General features: G+C 44.7%; 1 protein-coding gene across 1 annotated transcript in view; it reads right to left on the bottom strand.

The window, feature by feature from the left end:
• LOXHD1 (lipoxygenase homology PLAT domains 1) overlaps positions 1–18,887 on the bottom strand; it is a 133,068-nt gene that overhangs the window by 15,233 nt on the left and 98,948 nt on the right. The window contains exons 34-36 of the mRNA XM_062513988.1: positions 17,144–17,261; positions 8,989–9,166; positions 3,478–3,663 (exon numbers count right to left, since the gene is read on the bottom strand). Of these exons, the coding sequence (XP_062369972.1) occupies positions 3,478–3,663; positions 8,989–9,166; positions 17,144–17,261 (482 nt within the window). The remainder of the gene's footprint in view (positions 1–3,477; positions 3,664–8,988; positions 9,167–17,143; positions 17,262–18,887) is intronic.

Genomic DNA, 18,887 nt, shown 5'->3' on the forward strand with positions numbered 1-18,887 from the left:
CCAGCCTGGCAGAGCTGGGGGTGCTCAGCTGCACAAGAGAAGGCTCCAGGGAGAGCTCAGAGCCCCTGGCAGGGCCTGAAGGGGCTCCAGGAGAGCTGGACAGGGACTGGGGACAAGGCATGCAGGGACAGGACACGGGCAATGGCTTCCAGTGGCAGAGGGCAGGGATGGATGGGATATTGGGAATTGGGAATTGCTGGCTGGGAGGGTGGGCAGGCCCTGGCACAGGGTGCCCAGAGCAGCTGTGGCTGTCCCTGGATCCCTGGCAATGTCCAAGGCCAGGTTGGACGGGGCTTGGAGCAACCTAGGATAGTGGAAGATGTCCCTGCCCATGGCAGGGGTGGAATGAACTGATCTTCAAGGTCTCCTCTCCCAAACCATTCTGTGATTATGTGATTCTGGGATTGATAATTTAGAAGATAAGGAAAAGAACACTGAGCATGTTCCATGTATTCAGGACCTCAGGAGCAATGGGCTAGGCCAATGTCAGGCCATTGGTAGGGAGCCATTTCATCCAAAAAAAGCCAGAAAAGAGGTAAAGAAAGCATGGTCAACATCTGAAGCCTCAGAGTAGTGGTAAATACAAACACATTTTTATTTAATGCCCTAAGTCCCTCATGTGTCTGACAAAAAACATACTTGACCCCTGAACCTACTACTTTAAAAGAAATAGAGCCAGGAATTTCTAGGTAGTGCCACAACCAATTTATATAAATTATATACAGGGAGCAGGCATACATTCAAAGGATAGCTATATCCTGGAATCTCAGCAGTCATAAATACTCTACCCACCCAACAAACTGTCATTGTGTGAAGTTTTAGATAGGAGGTGCCTTTCACATGACTAATGCAAGAACAATGTAGACAACATATGTTATGATTTAAACAACAGTTTTCATTCTTTCTGTGGGGAAAAGCAAGTACATTTTTGCTGACCAGAACCTGAGCATGGTGCTTATCCAAGGCTTAAATTAACCTTGCTGTCAGCCAGGTCTGGTAAGAACTAGTGTTTATAAGTGGAAACCAGTGTTATGAGAAAATAAGGAAGGGGAATATGAGGTTGCCATGTGTATTTATATACATATTTCAGGTTTCTAGACACCCAGCTTAATATTTTAGCTGACTTGTGGTGGCTATCTGGGTACATGCTCTTAGCCCAGGGCAAATTTAAGCTAATTGAGCCTATTTACTGCTTAGCCTAAGGCTAAACTCTGTTACTTCCTTTTGCCACCAACCAGCTGCACACTGCCAGCAATTACCAACTTGTGTCAGCAGCAGCATCAATGGCACTGAGAAGCTGAAGTTGTGCAAGAAGGAAAAGGCAACAAGCCTCCCTGGAGTAACAGGATTTGCTCGTCACACAGCAGGGAAAAGACTCGTGGGACTCAGTGCCACAGGATGTGTAGGTGCAAATGTTTCCTGGAGGGCAAGAACTTGAATGAGAAAATTCACTGGAAATTATTTAATGGGCAGAAAGGATATCCAGTTCAGGAGATGCCCTGAGCTATTCATCATGCAAAATGCAGAGTCTTGTGAAAGGATTACACACGCTCATTGAGCCTGTCCTCTTCCTCAGGCATCCAGTGATGCTGCTGTTGGAAAGAGCTTCTGAGCCCTACAGACTTTCAATCTGATCCAGTTCTCACATTGCTGCATCCCAGTCTGCCTGTGTGGCTGAGCCCTGAGGACCAGCTTTGCTCTGGTGGGTGAATTTCATCCTGTTAGCACCGCCAGTCACCAAGGAGCCATGATGTCACTCGAGCAAAAAGTTCTTTTAGCACACATTTCAGCTGGCAGTAGATTTGAAAGCAAATCTGAAAGTCCATGTTGATTTCTTGGTGGTATCAGAATGATGTCTGAACCACTCTTGGAACTGCTGAAAAGCCTGTTTACTGAGCTAAAACTGTCATTCAATAGCCCTCTCCATATCTACATCTGAACTGCAGATCTAAGGAATTAGTGTTTTGGCAAAGTAATCAGGTAAAAGCAGCTCCCTTACTGCATTCAGCACCAGCTACATAATATGATATTATAGAGTTTAATCAACTAAATTGTGCTGTGTTATGGGAGTGATAAATACAAGCTTAGAGCTTCCAGTGTCTGGGAATAAACAATCATGTTAGGTGGATGTGTCTCCCATATTTCACTTTGGACAGAGGCTACCATCAGATGTGTTTTTTTCTGTCTGTCAAAGACTATCCAATGGGAAAGCCTAATCCAGAGATAGCATCTTTTGTTAACAGAGCATGACATGCAGCCTCCCCTGTCTGCCACAACTTGGAGTAGTTGAGAGGGTGGTGGCCAGGTCACATCAACACTGGCATGAAACCCATCCCAACCATAAACCAGCTGCCTCAGTTTAACCAGGTAATGACTGGGTAGTCCCCCTGCCATTTCTCCCCAGGTTGTGATAAATATTACTGCCAAACAGCTTTATTAATAGTGGCTCAGGTGAGCCTGTGGGAGCTATGGAACTTCACCTTTGGGCTGCAGCAAGGGCTGGCCACTAGTGAGCAAGCCATTGCTAATGCAGTGTGGTCTCTTTTACAGGAAGATTGGGATGGGATGGGATGGGATGGGATGGGATAATGGGATGGGATAATGGGATGGGATAATGGGATGGGATGGGATGGGATGGGATGGGATGGGATGGGATGGGATGGGATGGGATGGGATGGGATGGGATGGGATGGGATGGGATGGGATGGGATGGGATGGGATGGGATGATGGGATGGGATGGGATGGGATGGGATGGGATGGGATGGGATGGGATGGGATGGGATGGGATGGGATGGGATGGGATGGGATGGGATGGGATGGGATGGGATGGGATGGGATGTCACCACAGCAGACTTAGTGATGCATTTGTTACAAGATACCACTTGGTGCCTGAATGACAGCACAAATGACTGTGACAGTTGTACTGAGCTCTTCTCTGCTGTTTGTGACACCAGTCAAGGTGTCCAGCAGCAGGGAAATGTCAGAACCTCCCTCAGCAGCACACTGCAGTGATCTTAATAAAGCCAGACACAGATCTTTATTTCTGCCTTCTAAGGCTCGCTGTGTTATGCCAGACTGCATTTCCCTGTGTGTAAGTGTCAGTCTGAGAACATAAAATTTCTCTGGGAGTGCCATGCTGGCCTGTGTGAGAGGTATTGCATGGATTCAGTCAGGGTGTTGGGACACCAGGGTGGCTTTGGCCTGGGGGAGGCATCCCTGGTGCTGCAGAGGTGTCTGTAAGCCCAGAATGAAGCTAGGGACCTGCTGCAGCAGAGGCTGCACAAGCAGCCAGGGTCACCTACGTGAAGGGAGTGTGGCTAGACAGGGAAGCTGAGACACAGGATCTGGGTAAAAACCCAGGTAATTTTCCCATCCTGAAGTAGAGCTGGGGACTGTGCCTTCAGCCTGTCTTGTGTCTGTGTGCTCCCTCAAGTGAAAACATCCCAAATTCTCCCACCCCCCACCACTGCCCTGACCTTTGTTGTCGTGCCAGATCCGCACTTTGCAGAGGTCTCCCAGGCTCAGCATTTCAGAGAAGCTGAATTCATCCATCTGGTTCCTCTCAAACTTATTAGACTTGCTGGACTCCTTCAGAGGCAGGGTGCCACTGTCCCCATACTCCCCAAACAGGATCAAGGACACGTTGGCGTCGGTGCCTGCTCCTGGAAGGAGAGAGCAGAGAAAAATACCATGGGTTACCCTGCCATGTTGGGCTGACTCCCAGCCCAGCATGGGGAAGCAGCAAAGGCAGGCTGGAAGAGGCTTCAGTGGTGCTCATGTTTCTCTGGGCACCACCAAGACATTTCAGTGGATTTGTGCAGGATCCTGCAGGAAGGACAACCAGCTCTTCCACTCCATCAATACAAATACAGCTGGAGGCTTTGCCCTGGTGCTTGAGGTGTGGTGACCATGGTGATGGCAGCGCTCACAGGAAGCAGACATTTCTGTTTCTGATGGAGGACTGTCCATCATAACACTCTGCAGGGGATGTCAGGGTAGTAACTCTCATTATTCCGAGGTAGCTTGGGAAGGAAAAGTGACTTACCCAGCAGAATCCAGCAATCTATTAATTAAAGAACATGCTTTATAACTTTTCTAGCCACAAAGTGTTGTCCTGGGCTTCCCAATGAAGCACAGTCCCTTTCTGACACTCAGTCATTCCCTTCTGCAGTCCCACAGCCTTCTCCAAGCAATTTTGGCACTCAGGATCCTTCAGCTGGGTTTGTCCCCTCCTTCTCGCCCTGTGCTTCATGGTACAGGGATTTCAGAGCTATGTACAGATCATCAGCCAAGCCACTGCAGCATGGCCCACTTCTCTCAAGACCCAGCAGGTCTTCCTTCTATACTGCTCTTTCTCAAAATATTGTCCACACTGCAATTAATGGAAAAAGTCCCACTTTCTCATGCAACAGTTTGTCCTACAAACTTCCACCTTCTTCTTGTGTATATGCTAGGAAAATAAAAAATTTCCAAGATCTTTATTACCTGATATTAAGTGTTGTTTGTCCTCTACTGCCCATATTTTACCAATGAAAACAGTCATGCTGTTTTCCTGACTTTTGGGGAGTTCAAGGTCAAACTACCACCTGCAGTGACCTTACATTTTAGCTGCAAGTTTACATTTTCACCCATTTATAGTTTGATGAAAACGATCACATTTTAATTTTGATGCCAAAATATAACTCACAGAGAGAAAAAAGATTACACATGGGCAGACAGTCATTGCTGTGTCACAGCCAAGGCCCTTATATTTTGGAAAATGAGACTATCAAGCTCAAATCTGCCTTACAAAGAAACTCAGCATATGCTGCCCTCGTTTGGATAGCCCAGCTTTGAAAGTCCAACCTCCTGCCAGGCCCTTTCTTACACAAGAGCATCACAAATCCACTTTGAGCCACACAGACAGTATTTCCCACAGCTCCATTCAAACACAATGCAGAGACAAAGTTAAGGGGACTGCAAACTTCTGGAGAAAGGTCCCACTTCCACAGGATTATTACTTGAATACAGAAGTTAGGAGGAAATAATGACTGTTCTTATGGAAGGACTGAGAAAGAAAAAATGCTAGAAGAAAAAGAGGAGAAAAAGAGTCATACAGAGGAAAGGCAAAGCAACAGAGAAGCTGCCCATGTTAAATTTGGGCCAATTTTCAACAGTTCCCTGGGAAGGGTTTAAGTAGGAAGAGAAGGCATCAGGGATCCAGGCAGTTCATCTGGCAGTACTTTTTATGACCCCAAAGCTTGCTGAGGTGAGGAACAAAGCAAACTGAAGTTCATTTCCTTGCAAGGAGCAGGCTCCTAATTAATGCCAGGTCTCAAAAAGCACAGAACCAACTGTTTCTTAGCAAAACCGTCCCTGCAGGGAGAAGCTTATGAAGGTCTCATGCTGTGACATTTCCCTCACAGGCAATTAGCAGGAGATGGGAAAGTAAAAAACAGAAATGTTAAATCAATGTACATTTCACTTATTTGGGTCTCTCATATTTTTGTTGTCATTGTTGTTGTCAGTTCCAGGAAACTGTCAGGCACATTTGGGAACTGTAAAAACTTGAAAAATGAAGAGATTAAGGTACTGTGGTTATACCAGCCTTAACTGGTGATGAGTGAAATAGCTCATGGATTGATACTGGGATCTGCAGAACTGAGCTGAACTTCATCATCAACACCCTAAACAGTGGCAGAGTGTATCCCGAGCGGATTTTCCAGCTAAGATTCTTCTGAGTGACTGACATGCTGAATGCCAGAATTCCAACCCAGATGGACCTCGAGAAACCTGAGGACTGGGCAAGCAGAAATCCCATGGAATTCAGCAAGGAGAAATGCAAAATCCTCTCTCTGAGTTGGAATTAACCTTGTATATGCTGGGAAATTGAAGATGACCCAGAGTTTACAGCAGTACCATTCATATTCTGATTAGATCCAAGCTAGCAGGAAGTTTCCAGATTTCAGTGGGAAACACCAGTCTGAATTCCTGGGTTTTGTCAAGACACTGAGGAGCTCAGAGGATGACTACTAAGATGTGCAAGAGCTGGGACACATTACTGTGAGGGGAAGCCCTGAGAGGAGTTGGGGCAGGTGCACAGGGGCCCCATGTGCAGGGACAGTGGTAATGATGACAGGGCCATGCACTGTGTCATGTCATACCCCAAAAAGCCACAGTGACAAGCTGCTGGGGATATTCAGGCTGGGAATGATGAAAAAAACAAGTTTCTTAGGAATATGGTGCAGGTCTGGGTGCAGATGCCTGGGGAGGTGGTGGCATCACAATTCCTAGAGTTGCCCAGTGTTTGGCTGGGCACTCTTAGCTGTCTTGACCTGCTGCTTTCCTTTGAGCAGGAAAATGGGTGAAATAACCTCCAGAGGACCCTTTCAACAGAAATCTCTATGATTATGTGATTCTTACTGACCAGATGGTTCATTTTTAAACAAACTCTGGGCTTGAGCCACAGCCTTCTGTGGCCAAAGAGTGTCCTTCTTTTGACATAAAAAAGACCTATATAAGGCACTAGGAACTGACACCAACTATCCTAAATTATGTAATTTGTAGGTTGGAACTGAGTTGACAACATCCTAATTAATCTTATAACAGCAGAGATAAAAACCTTCTGTTTCATTAGTGCTTGGAAAATGAGGAAGCAGTATTTTTTCACTCTCTGTCTTTACTGCATTAACATGTATGTGATGCCTGCATAGGGAAAGTAAAAATTAACCAGCCAAAAGACATTTCTGTGCATCAGAAATAGCCATAGAGTGGTCTGGCTCTGTTGCATTTCTGTCTATGGGTCCTGCCTTGAAGAAAAACAGATTGTGCTTTACATCTGAGATCAAGACCTTGATTTTAACCAAAGATTACCCACCTGACTCTGGAAGTGTATGCCCTAACAACCTCTTCTTATCTATATGTAGTCTGACAGCCATCTGAGGTACTACTGGTGGTGGAAAAGAGGTGATTTGAGCTTTACAGGAGCAGAGTTTTTTCCTGTTGCAAACTCTGTAGGTTGAATTTTCCCTGGAGAAGAGTGACTTTGCAAAAAACAAACGGTAACTTAAAAGTTTCTTTGAGGAAAATGTAAAACAGTGTTGTTGTTAAACGTGTGTGTGGTGGGGAGAAAATAGCTTATGCTTTCTAGTTTGCTGCAGAATGTTCTTTGTGGGATTCATTTTCCCTAACTTTAGCCATCTAACCTAACTTAATCATGATGTCTCTGTCTGAATCTCATTAAGAAAAACTCAAGAGGCAGAGAGCCTCAGGAGAGTTTATACAGACCACTGATAAAGACTGCTCTCCCAGATGAATTGACTAGAGACAGTCTAGACTAGGAGGAACTAAAACCAGAAATATAATTTTTCAGAGTGGCAAATAGGTGAGATTATTTTGCCTGCTGGTTTTTTTTTTCTTTTTCCATTTTCATGACTCTTAATGCCTGGAAAGTTGAAAGCCATTGCAAAGAAAAACTTTATACCTAGAAATAAACACATTTAATTCCAGTCCTTGGGCAGTATTGCTGCTCCTTGACAATGTCAGTGAGGCAGGAGATGATATAACATGTTTAAACATTACCAAGGATAAAATGTCTTTCTTCCTGAATTGGTCCAACCAGGAGTAATTGTGGAATACATAATGATCAAAAAAGGGAGATGGTTCATGACTTGCACCTGTTTTAGATAAGCTGGATAAAGTTCAACATTATGTCAGTGAGCTGTGTGATCTAATCACAAACAGACTCTCTGAAACCTCTCTGTAATCTGCTCTTTCCTACTGGTTGTCTCTGTTCATAATGAAATAAAATGTTTCTTCATTAATACCCGTCATCCTTCATTCAATGGGAAGGGCAGATCTGTCTGCTGCTGCTGTCATTTTCTATTCTCCTCTCATTTCTATTTCCATTGCCTTTGTGAGTTACGGCTGGTTTTCACAAAAAAGGTCACAGAAAGATCTTCCATTATATTAGATGGATGGCCGGATACATAAACAAATCTTCCTCTCTCTCTCTCTCTCTCTCTCTCTCTGTTTTGTTTTTTGTATTTCACTACATGTCTTTCAGACAAGCAGCTGGCAGAGAAGATAGATAAGAAGTTATGAGGTGGCACGAAAATGCTCTGCCAGAGAAATTTTGATATTCTTGGATCAAACCTTAGAAGCTGCATAAATTATTGCTGATAAAACCAGGAAAAAACAACAACAACAACAACAACCCAAAAAAACCCCAAAAAACAAAAAACTAAAAAAACCCAAAGAGAAGGAACGAAGGAAATAAAAAAGAGAGATATTTAGAGGTCAGGAGCTGGTTATGTGCACTGGTGTGACAGAATCTCACTTGAGGACCGACCTGTTAAATAAAGTGTCTTCAAGACAATGTCTGGCTTTCCCCATTTTGGCATGATTCCCCTTGTATGTGGCAGCAGATTTCATCCAGCACCCTGACAAAATTTCCCATGAAAAGAGGCAGTGATCCCAGGAAATTACATTGAAACCCTATTTCTTGGGTCTTGAAGCTCTTTCTGTATACTCTGTTCCACCTCTTCTATCTGGTGTGCATTTAAGAATGTTTTTTTCCACAACCTGAGATAAATGGTCTCAAAACACTTCGAAAAGGTGGGTGAATTATTGCTGTCTGCATTAGGTAAGGCAGACAGTGCTGACTGAAAACCAGAAGAACACCAGCTCTGACCACCCTACATGGATGAACCTGACCAAAAAAGAAAAATGTGGCTGCTGAACTGTGCAGCTTGGTCTGGTAATAGTTTCTGTCTGGGCGCCTTCAGAGGAATCAAAGAGCAGTCAGACCTGGGCCTTGTGTCTAAATATGTTATTCCCAGAGATCAGATGAGAATGAGTGTCTTAGATACTGCCATGGTTGTGTTCCAGTGAAACTATGTTTTTTTCAAATGTAATTTCAAATTAAGCAGATGTTTTTTTTTTTCTTTCCGTTGCTAAAAAACAAACTTCATACTAGAAAATACATAACTTATCTAGCAAAGACTGACCTCCAATGTCACTGGTTTTAACCTGAAGAGTGTATGTGGTGTCCTCCATCATCTGCTCATCGTTTATGACAGCTGGCATCTCACACACCAGGCTTCCCTTGTCATTTTTCAGCTTGGACAGCCAATCCCCATAGGTAAATGTGGCCACTTCTTGGTTAGTAAGATTCTTCAGGGTGATCTGTGAAGAGCCAAAATGGGGTGGGGGGAAAACTTACTTACCATTTGAATGAGGGCAAATGCTAAACTTATAAAGTGCATTATCTGGTGGGACATGGGGAGAGCTTGGCCATAGCTCCAAAGCCCAGACTGAACTCTTCTGGGATAAATGGAGCTTGTGCCTATGGACCATTTTTGCTGTGGTGGCTTGTCCTGAGAAATGGTCTTCACAGTATTATAATGCTTTTTTAACCATGTGACAAAGCAAAGGGAGAAATTTGCTCCTCTGACATAAAATATGGACAAAGCTCATCTCTAGGAGAGTCAGACCTCTCCTGTGAACCATCATGGAATTCACTCCAAAGAAGTAACAGAGCCACTAAAAACTTCACTACCTCTCCCCGAAACACTCAGCATCTTTCTTTTGCCTGTCTCCTTTGCATGAACATGCAGAAATCATTGTAGAGAGACACAAGCCCAAACAAGTTAAAACAAGGCACAAGATAAAATTAGGCCAGCAAAAACTTAATATTTCACACACTTCTCCCTCTGGGAAAAGGTGACAGAACAAACAGTATGCAACAGATATTAGTCACACTATCTAATGTGTCATGGAAGCAGCTCAGATTCTGCAGTGATAAGAACAGAATGGGAATGAATTCAGAGCAACTCAACAAGTTACTCCAACAAATGCCTAATAAAATACCCACCTTTATGTCTCTTGCTGTGTGTGGGCTCAGTGGAGCATCAGTCAAGTGGGAGAAAAGCATTACACCTGCCTGGAGCAGAAAACCTAGCAGTAAGTTCTCACTAAATTGGGGGAGCTGAAGGCAAGGGAGGAGACAGCGCTGTAAATTGCCATTTGTGTCACCATCTCACAGAAACAGAGACTGTACCTGTGTGTAGCAGTGCATCAGAAAACACTGCCCCTGCAAAGGCCACGAAAACACAACGTGTCAAAGGAGTGTGGTGTAGTCCTGGGGAGGAATGAATCAGGAGTGGTGGGAAATGTTACATTAAAATGGATGCCTGGAGGTCTACAGCTGCACCCACTGCTCCAAGCGTGGCTGAATGCCATGCAAAAGCTATGTCCAACTGAGCTGTGAAATCCTTCAAGGATGTAGATTCCCCAGACACTCTGAATCCTCATCCCAGGGCTGCACCACTCTCACTGGGAAAATTTTATTCTTTATATCCGATCAGGGTTTTGCTCGGTTCAAGTCATGTCCATTGCCTCATGACTTTTTGCTGTCTACCTCTGAGAAGAGTCTGGATCAATGGTTTCTGTAGCCTCCTTTCAAGCAGCAGAAGAGTGTAATTGGATTTCCCCTCAGCCTTTTCTTGTCATGGCTTAAAAACTCTATTTTCTTCATCTTTTCCTAGTACTCCACATGCTTCCTGTAGCCCCTTGACCACCCCTTCCACTGCATGCTCATATATCAGCCTAAGGAAAAAAAAAAAACCTCAGTAAAACTTATCTTGAGAAAAAACGTGATCAAATTCTGTTTTCAAACTTCAGGTGTCCCAGCCCATGGCCTTCTGTTGACCCCAACCAACCCTTGATGGAGTTTTCAGCAGTTCAAAAGAAGAATACTGCTCCAGCTTATAAAAAAATTTCTTTAAAGAGGGCAGCAGCTACACTGAAGATAAGCAGTAAGCCATGCTGTTTGTACATTGAATGGTTCTGTGGGTAGAATGCTCATCTGGGGTTTTCAATCTGCCTGGTTTTAAAGAGGGATCTGTAACACAGCACTTTCACCCCCTGTCCCAGGGGGACAGGACATTTCTGGCTGCAGAAGATGTCCCACTTTTCTAAAGAGCTGCTTATTCATAGCCAGTGACACTATTACTTTGTGGTCAAAAAAACTGTTCTGTGAGTCAAGAGATGCTGATTCAGACCCTCGCTTTGAGCCAAGCAGAAATCAGGTCTCCCCCAGCCCAGCTGGTGGCCTTTCTGCTGGGGCACAGAAGTGTCCTCTCTCAAGGATGTGTGAACGATGCCTGCACCCTCTTAGGACTCCAGCACGAAACTTTTCTTTGCAAAATTGAACTGTGAGTGGTGTCAGGTTGACTGAAAATGTCTATTTTCCTCCCAGCCCAGTGCATAAAATCTTTGTTGGAAAAGGTTTAGCCAGCAGTACTTCTGGCTTCCTTGGGAATGACAGCGACACTCTCAGTAGCAAACTGTCCTGAACAAAGCTTGCAGGGTATTCTGAGGGAAGCAGTGGGGAAAGAATCAGATTAGAGTTGTCAGCTGGAGAGCACTCGCAGACACAGGGGTCAGGCCTCTCACAAATCCCAGACCATGCTCAGTGCTCCAGATGCTGTCTGAGAAAAAAGTCTGGCTACTAAAGCTGCTGGAACAAAATTACAGTTTATTCCATCCTCTGCCCCTCATCCAGGATGTGTGATTGCATCTGTGTGCACCTGACTGTAAGCAGTGAGGACAGAAAAAGAGACCTGTCCCTGGTATCTCATTCTGGAGTGGTGCTACAGGAGCGGCAGACAGGGAGAAGTGTTTCATTTTATGAGCATTTTTTTGCCCAAGGGATATCATCCAACAAATCCTTCTGCCCCTGTGCTCAGGTAAGACCCCACCTGCAGAGCTGCCTCCAGCCCTGGGCTCCAACAGCACAAGGACGTGGAGCTGCTGGAGCCAGTCCAGAGGAGGGCACGGAGATGCTCCAGGGCTGGAGCCCCTCTGCTCTGGAGCCAGCCTGGCAGAGCTGGGGGTGCTCAGCTGCACAAGAGAAGGCTCCAGGGAGAGCTCAGAGCCCCTGGCAGGGCCTGAAGGGGCTCCAGGAGAGCTGGACAGGGACTGGGGACAAGGCATGCAGGGACAGGGCACGGGCAATGGCTTCCAGTGGCAGAGGGCAGGGATGGATGGGATATTGGGAATTGGGAATTGCTGGCTGGGAGGGTGGGCAGGCCCTGGCACAGGGTGCCCAGAGCATCTGGGGCTGTCCCTGGATCCCTGGCAGTGTCCAAGGTTGGGTAGGGCAGTCTGGGACAGTGGAAGGTGTCCCTGCCCATGGAAGGAGGTAGAATGAGACAATCTTTAAAAGTCATTTCCCACCCAAACAACAATTCCATGCTCAAAGCAAGGGACACAGAAGCAGCAGCAGTAGCAGGCTGACCTCTGGGTCACAATGTGGGTACATTGCCTCTCACTTGCCCAGCATGGACCCCCTAAATGCTGGTCATCCAGCCCAAAGAACATAATGTGGTCCGTTGGTAGGACCTGGGTATCCCCAGGGAAGCCCCACATCCCACCTAAACAGGGGGCAGGTAAGGAGCTTCTGGAGGCATCATTCCCTCTCTCAGGTCTGCCTGACTCAGCACTACAGAGGAAAAGGTGAAAGCTGAATGTAGCCTTTTTCAGTGACTAAAATAACAGGAAATGTATCCCACCCTGCAAAGAGATGTTTGTAGGTGTTGCACACATAGAGGATGATGATGCAGGAATTTGGTTTCAATCATGAGGGTCAAGAAAGTCATCTCATCGAGCTTAGCTGAGACTATATTTAATTTCTGTCTCTTCCTCTCAGTAAAACTAGCTACTGCTTGGCAATGAGACCACTACCTTGCATTGCACTTAAGCTGTTTTTAGAGTACCTAGAACTTGCCATGGGCACCCAGTGTCCTTTTCAGCTCAAACTTTCTTGCTAATTATGCAGGGAGCTTAACTGGGCTGCAGAACACCAATAAGCCATGAAAAGAAAGTGGCAGAAGTGTGTATGAATAACACATTGGTAATTTGCTTTGTTGCTGAGCAAATATAGTAATTGACAGGACCATTAAACCTACAATTTGAAATTAATTGCACACTGTGTCCTGCGATGGGAAGGTTTGACATGTCCGAATATTTGATTTACCCCTACCCAGCCTTTTTCCAGATGCCATGTAAAACATGCTCCACAGGGTCTCCTACTCTGTTGACACCAAAATACACAGATCCTGGAATTCACCTTTAAGGGCTCAAACACAGGATTTTATTCTTCTGTTGCATGTCATTATTCTTCACTTAAACCCAGGAACTTCTGACTGTAAAACAAAAAGACTTCTCCCTTTTGCAAAGAATAAAAGTCAGCTTCAGCTATATAATTCTCAATTCTCAATAATAATTCTCAAATTCTCTTAATCTTCTTTATACAAAGGAGAAAGGACTGAATAAAGACCAAGTCCCACATGCAGGATTATTTGTGACGTTTGAATGCAATGCAATTAGTGCTTCATTAAGGCAGCTTCTTATCTGTCTGGCTTTGACAGCACAAAGTAACATTAAAATTCTGAGGGAAGCAACTCTGCAGAATTCAACAGTCTCATAATTCCTGCTATTTCACTGAGCTTTCATCCCTTCTTGTTTCCAGCTTTTCAACTTCATAGCTAAGACATTGGGCAGCAGGTGAAACCATCACAGGGACTGAGAAAGCATCTATCCCAGGAAGAGGTCTCCAAAGCATGCATTTAAATAAGTTTCCTAATTAGAGTGAAATTTTTTTTATGCTGAGGAGGGTGAGGCCCTGTCACAGGTTTCCCAGAGCAGCTGTGGCTGCCCCTGGATCCCTGGAAGTGTCCAAGGCCAGTTTGGACAGGGCTTGGAGCAACCTGGGATGGTGGAAGATGTCCCTGCCCGTGGCAGGGGGACTGGAATGGGATGAATTTTAAGGTCCCTCCAGCCCAAATCATTCTGTGATTTTTTGATTTTGTTCCCTGTTTTTTCGGCAGTGTCATGTTAGCTTGATGTGGAAGAACATGAGATTCAACATTAGATCAGTGGGAAAAATTCCCACTCTGTGTCCCTCCCAACAGATCAGAAAGCATCCTTTAGCTTTGGAGAACATTCACGTTGCCTTTTTGGGCAAAGTAATGATCAATAATATTCATTTTGTTGCAAAACATCACTAATCAAATTTTGTTCTCTCTAGAGGTTTAGGTACTAGCATTTAAAGCTTATTGCTACTTGTGGTGCAGTTTGAATTTTCAACACCAAGTTCATTACTTCACTGAGATTCTGAATGAAATTTTAGTGTATTTTATGTAGACAGAAAAAAAATATGACTACTTGCCTGCTTGTAAATTGAATCTTTTGCCTGTGTACAGAATCATTGATAATTCATGCATTTTAATTGGTATTTATGCATTTCTATATCTGATACTAAAAGCAGTATAAATTATGGCTAGCAACAGTTTACCAAAAGACCAAAGCAAATTAAAAAGATCATTTATTGTTAGTTTAATAGAACAAGAAAACGGAGAATATCGTGTAGATAAATGGAGCAACAAATGGTTAATTATGGGGTTGATGGCTTAATCTAGCTTCTCATTTCACTGTGCTAGTTAGCACTAACTGTGAACCATCTGTCTGAGAGTTTAGCACTACCCCCACAAGTATTTCATTATGCAGTCTTAATATGCACTTTTGACAGAAATGGAAATGGGCTCCGATCAGTTTTCATGTCACACCAGGCTACGTAAGTTTTTAAGGATGGAATACAAATCAGAGAGCAAAAATCCGTCCTCCCCTCTTCCAGAATGCTTCTGTAAGCCACCCTCTGCCTGGGAATGCAAATACTGTGTTTACCTTTGCAGGGAAGGTGGGAAAGAAAACCAATAAGTACAGTTCTCTATGTAATATTGGAGTTTTAAAGTCCTCTGTGATCTGTTTATCCAAGAAAATTAGAAACTATAGGCATAATTTCCATAAGTTTCTAAAACTATAGAATGATAAAATAATGGTTTAGGTTGGAAGCAACCTTAAGGACCTTCCAGTTTAATCTCCTGCCATGTGCAGGGACAACTTCCACTATCCCAGGCTTCTCCAAGTCCCATCCAGCCTGGCCTTGGACACTGCCAGGGATCCAGGGACAGCCCCAGCTGCTCTGGGCACCCTGTGCCAGGGCCTGCCCACCCTCACAGCCAAGAGTTTCTGTCTAGTGCCTAATCTAAATGGCTCCTCTTTTAGTGTAAAGCCATTGCCCTTCATTCTGCCCCTGTAAAAAGTTGTTCTTCCTCACTTTTACAAGCTCTCTTTTAGGTCTGCTCTCAAGACCTGTTCTTGTTGCATGATCTGCCTGGGGCTTTTGTAGAACTGGAAGGTGGATATAAACCCACTGGATAGGTCCAAATGAGAGTCCTCTGTGCCCACTTCCCTGGGAAATCTTGACTTTTGTTAGGACAGTCCAGCAGGATGAGGGTATGGAATGTCTGGACAGACAAGGCAACAGGAAGGTGAGAAGGCACAACTGAAGATGCAGCCATCTCTTGCCTTTGTGCTGCTGCTGATTCATGACTGCAAGACCTGGAATGCCTGTGGATGAATAAGCTTTATTTGATTTCATTTTATATGAATACAATTTATAAAACTCAGGGGAAAGCATGTGAGAAATTACGAAGGGAGTTTGACCAAGACATCTGAATCAAATCAGACAACAGATTGAGTTATTCCTTAGGCACAGATAGAAAAACTGTGAATCTGTGGCATCAATTCTAAAGATATGTGCTGGAGGTATAATCCTTTGAGGAGCTGCAGAAACATCATCATAAAATCATAGAATGTTAAGGGTTGGAAGGGACTTTAAAACTCATCCAGTCCCACCCCCTGCTGTGGGCAGGAACACCTTCCACTATCCTAGTTCCTCCAAGCCCTGTCCAATCTGCCCTTGAAAAATTCTAGGGTTAGGGAAGCCACAGCCTCCCTGGGCAACCTGTGCCAGTGTTTTGCCACCCTCTCAGGAAATAATTTATTCGTAATATCCAGCCTGAATTCCCCCTCTTTCAGTTACCCTCCTTCCCCATCTGCTGAGAAAAAATTTAGAAGTGGAAATTTTGAAATAAAAAATGGTACTGCAGCACAGAAATTCTTCTAAAAATGAAGTCCATCACTTTGCTGAAAACTGGTGGCTGTGTGGGGTCAATGTTCAGAAACACATTATCTGTGTGTAAATAAGTCAAAAAGGATAAAGGACCCAATTAAAAAATCCTGCAGTGCCCCCTCTGACCATGGTTGAGCTACTAGGTCTTAAACTGTTCTCATAAAAAAGTCAAGATACAGAAATCCAGCAGGATGTAGACTCCTGGAAAAGCATGGTAAAGGAAACTGGCAGAGATGTATTTCTGCATGAATGACATCTGACAGTCTGCAGCCTGCACATTGTTCCCTCTCTATTTTATATAAGGACCATAGGGACCCACAACAAGCAAAAACTACTTTTGACTGCCCAGATAGAGATGATCCTTTCAAGGAGCTGATGGTTTGACAGCAAAGATAAAGGCAAGCACTGTACTTTTGTGCAAGGTAGGACATCAGGGGAAAGCGCCATCAACTAGCATGCTCCATTCAAAATGCAGGATAAAAATGACACCTTACCTTTATGGACAAGAAAAGAAACTAATGTGTGTGCTAGAGGAGAAGAAGAGAGGAGAGATGGGATGATCCAGCTGAATGGATGGATTATTTGGAAAATGTCCCACATGGCTCAGGGTGTCTCTGTCTGGCAGACAAACATCCACCCTCCCAGAGATTCAGATTGCCACATGGCAGAGATCTGCAGGGGCTGAGGGTACAACCCAGGGACCAGAAAATATTGCAAATATTGTCCTGGTGACAAACCAAGGCTTGTGCAGAGGAGAGTGGGATCTAACAGCAGAATCTGTGGTGAAACCATAGAATCATTTAGGTTGGAAAAGATGTCCAATATGATCACATCCACCCATTAACCCAGCACCAGAGTGATCATTGTTAAACCAGAACCCACAAATGTGGGCACTTCCAGACGTGGTGATTCCACCACAAAAAGAGCTTTAAAACACAGCTTCTCCCTCTGCTCTCTTCTTTCTTGACTCAATCAATGCAGAGAAAAACCATGAGAAACCGAACAGAAAAAAGTGTAGAAAATTAATAAAAACGAATCCCTTGGTGTCTTTCTCCTCTTTGCCAGGGGATGAGAGGCTCCAGGACATGTAGGTTGTGAGAGACCCGTGATGCCAAGAGTGTTACCCTCTCCATGAACCAGTGTGGGCGCGTCCCCTTCCCATCCGTCCGGATCCTCATCTTCCTGAGGGGTGCGATGTCGGCAATCTCCATGATGAAACTGTCCTCCTGGCCCCTCTCAAACCTGCAGGGATTGCAAGACCAAGGAGGTTTTGCTGCTGCTTTACAGCCCCTCTACCTCTCTGTCCCATGCCGCTGCCATGGCCATGCCAACAGCCTCAAATCAAAAGTTTATGAATGTTCTTTATTGGACTTGAGCTTTCCTGTGCTGAAATCACCAGCTACTGTGCTGTTGGCAAGACACGTCAGTGCAGATTTGACAGGGATTCCTCCTTCCCTGGAAAACACAGCCCACCTGGAGCTGCTCCAGGCAGCCTGTAGCATACATTACCATTCTGTTTGCAACCAGAATAATAGCGACTCACAGTCAGGCTTCTGCACATCGCCTCCCTCCTGGCAGCTGCACACTTGCCTGTCCTTGGCCTGTTCCTGATAGAAGGCAAAATAATTTTGCCTGATCTCCTTCCTCTGAGGTGCAGCACAAAACTTTGTGTGTGCTGTGGAGAGAGGCAGTTGCTGCAACCCAGCTAAATGCGGCACCGGGATGGAAGCCTAACACCCAAGTTTAGTAAGCAAAGGCAAATTGCGTTAGAACAGAGACAAAACCAACGTGATGAAATTGGAGGACTTGGATTTGCAAAGTGCCTCTGCTTCTGGTAAGAGCCAGGGTGGGTTTGTGTAAGCTTGTGTGAAAGACCTTCCCTGGTGCCTGGCTGCTGTACAGGCACAGGGATGTGTAGGAGCTGCTCATCCATAGCAATCAGCAGGAAGCAGGAGAAGGGAAAAAAAAGCTAACATGTGCTTCCCAAAGAAGATTACATTGGCTAGGACTGCACCTTCCCTCCCTCCTGGCATCATTGGTGTTGGGAGGAAAGCCTTGCTTCAGTGAAAGTGCTGCCTCAGGCTCAATATTACTCTGTTCTGAATAAGTATATCTTCCAGTTTGCTCCCTCAAATACCTGGAGACCTGCTGTGGAAATATAATACTTGGTAAGGAGAATGGCAGCCAGATCCAGGGGGTCTACCAAGCACATGGTGACCACTCTGTTGTTGAGGTTTCTCCTTCATGCAAGCTTCTCCTTGTGGGGGAATTACCTGAGTGTTCTGAGATGTTTGGGAACAGCCTTGCAAGATGTGGGCACTGCCATAACAGAAACAATCTATTATGATGATACCTCATTCCTGGCAATGCACACAGCCTCTGTACTGTGCCAGAATGTGGAGAAAAAAAAAAACGTTTTCTTTACCAACCTCTGCTCAGATTACCCCCTGCAGGATGAATGTGATTGTACTCACACCATTATCTGAGCATGCATAGCTGCAGATGTTAGTAATAGGGGTTGGCTTGAGCCTCTCAGTTTTCATCCAGGCATTGCTTCCTCTGCACTCCCAGAGGCATTTGCAAGGGCATTTTGGTCCCTGTCCATTTCTAGTTATTAAGGGTTATGTTTGCTCTTTGAAAAACTCCTTTTTCTTCTTATTTGTCTTTCTGCGGTACCAGATACTGAGGCAGCCTGTCTCACTGTGAGGAATAGAATATACTTTTGTCCCTGGACTGGATTGATTTCCACATCTATTTAACAAAAAGGTGTGACCCTTCCAGTCTGAATTATCCTGTGATCCTATGATCAGTTTTTATTACAATCACTATTACCTACAAAGATTCATAGAAATCCCTCACTCTGAGGCT

Source organism: Cinclus cinclus, chromosome Z, assembly GCF_963662255.1.
Source record: "Cinclus cinclus chromosome Z, bCinCin1.1, whole genome shotgun sequence".
In the NCBI taxonomy this organism is placed as follows: domain Eukaryota; kingdom Metazoa; phylum Chordata; class Aves; order Passeriformes; family Cinclidae; genus Cinclus; species Cinclus cinclus.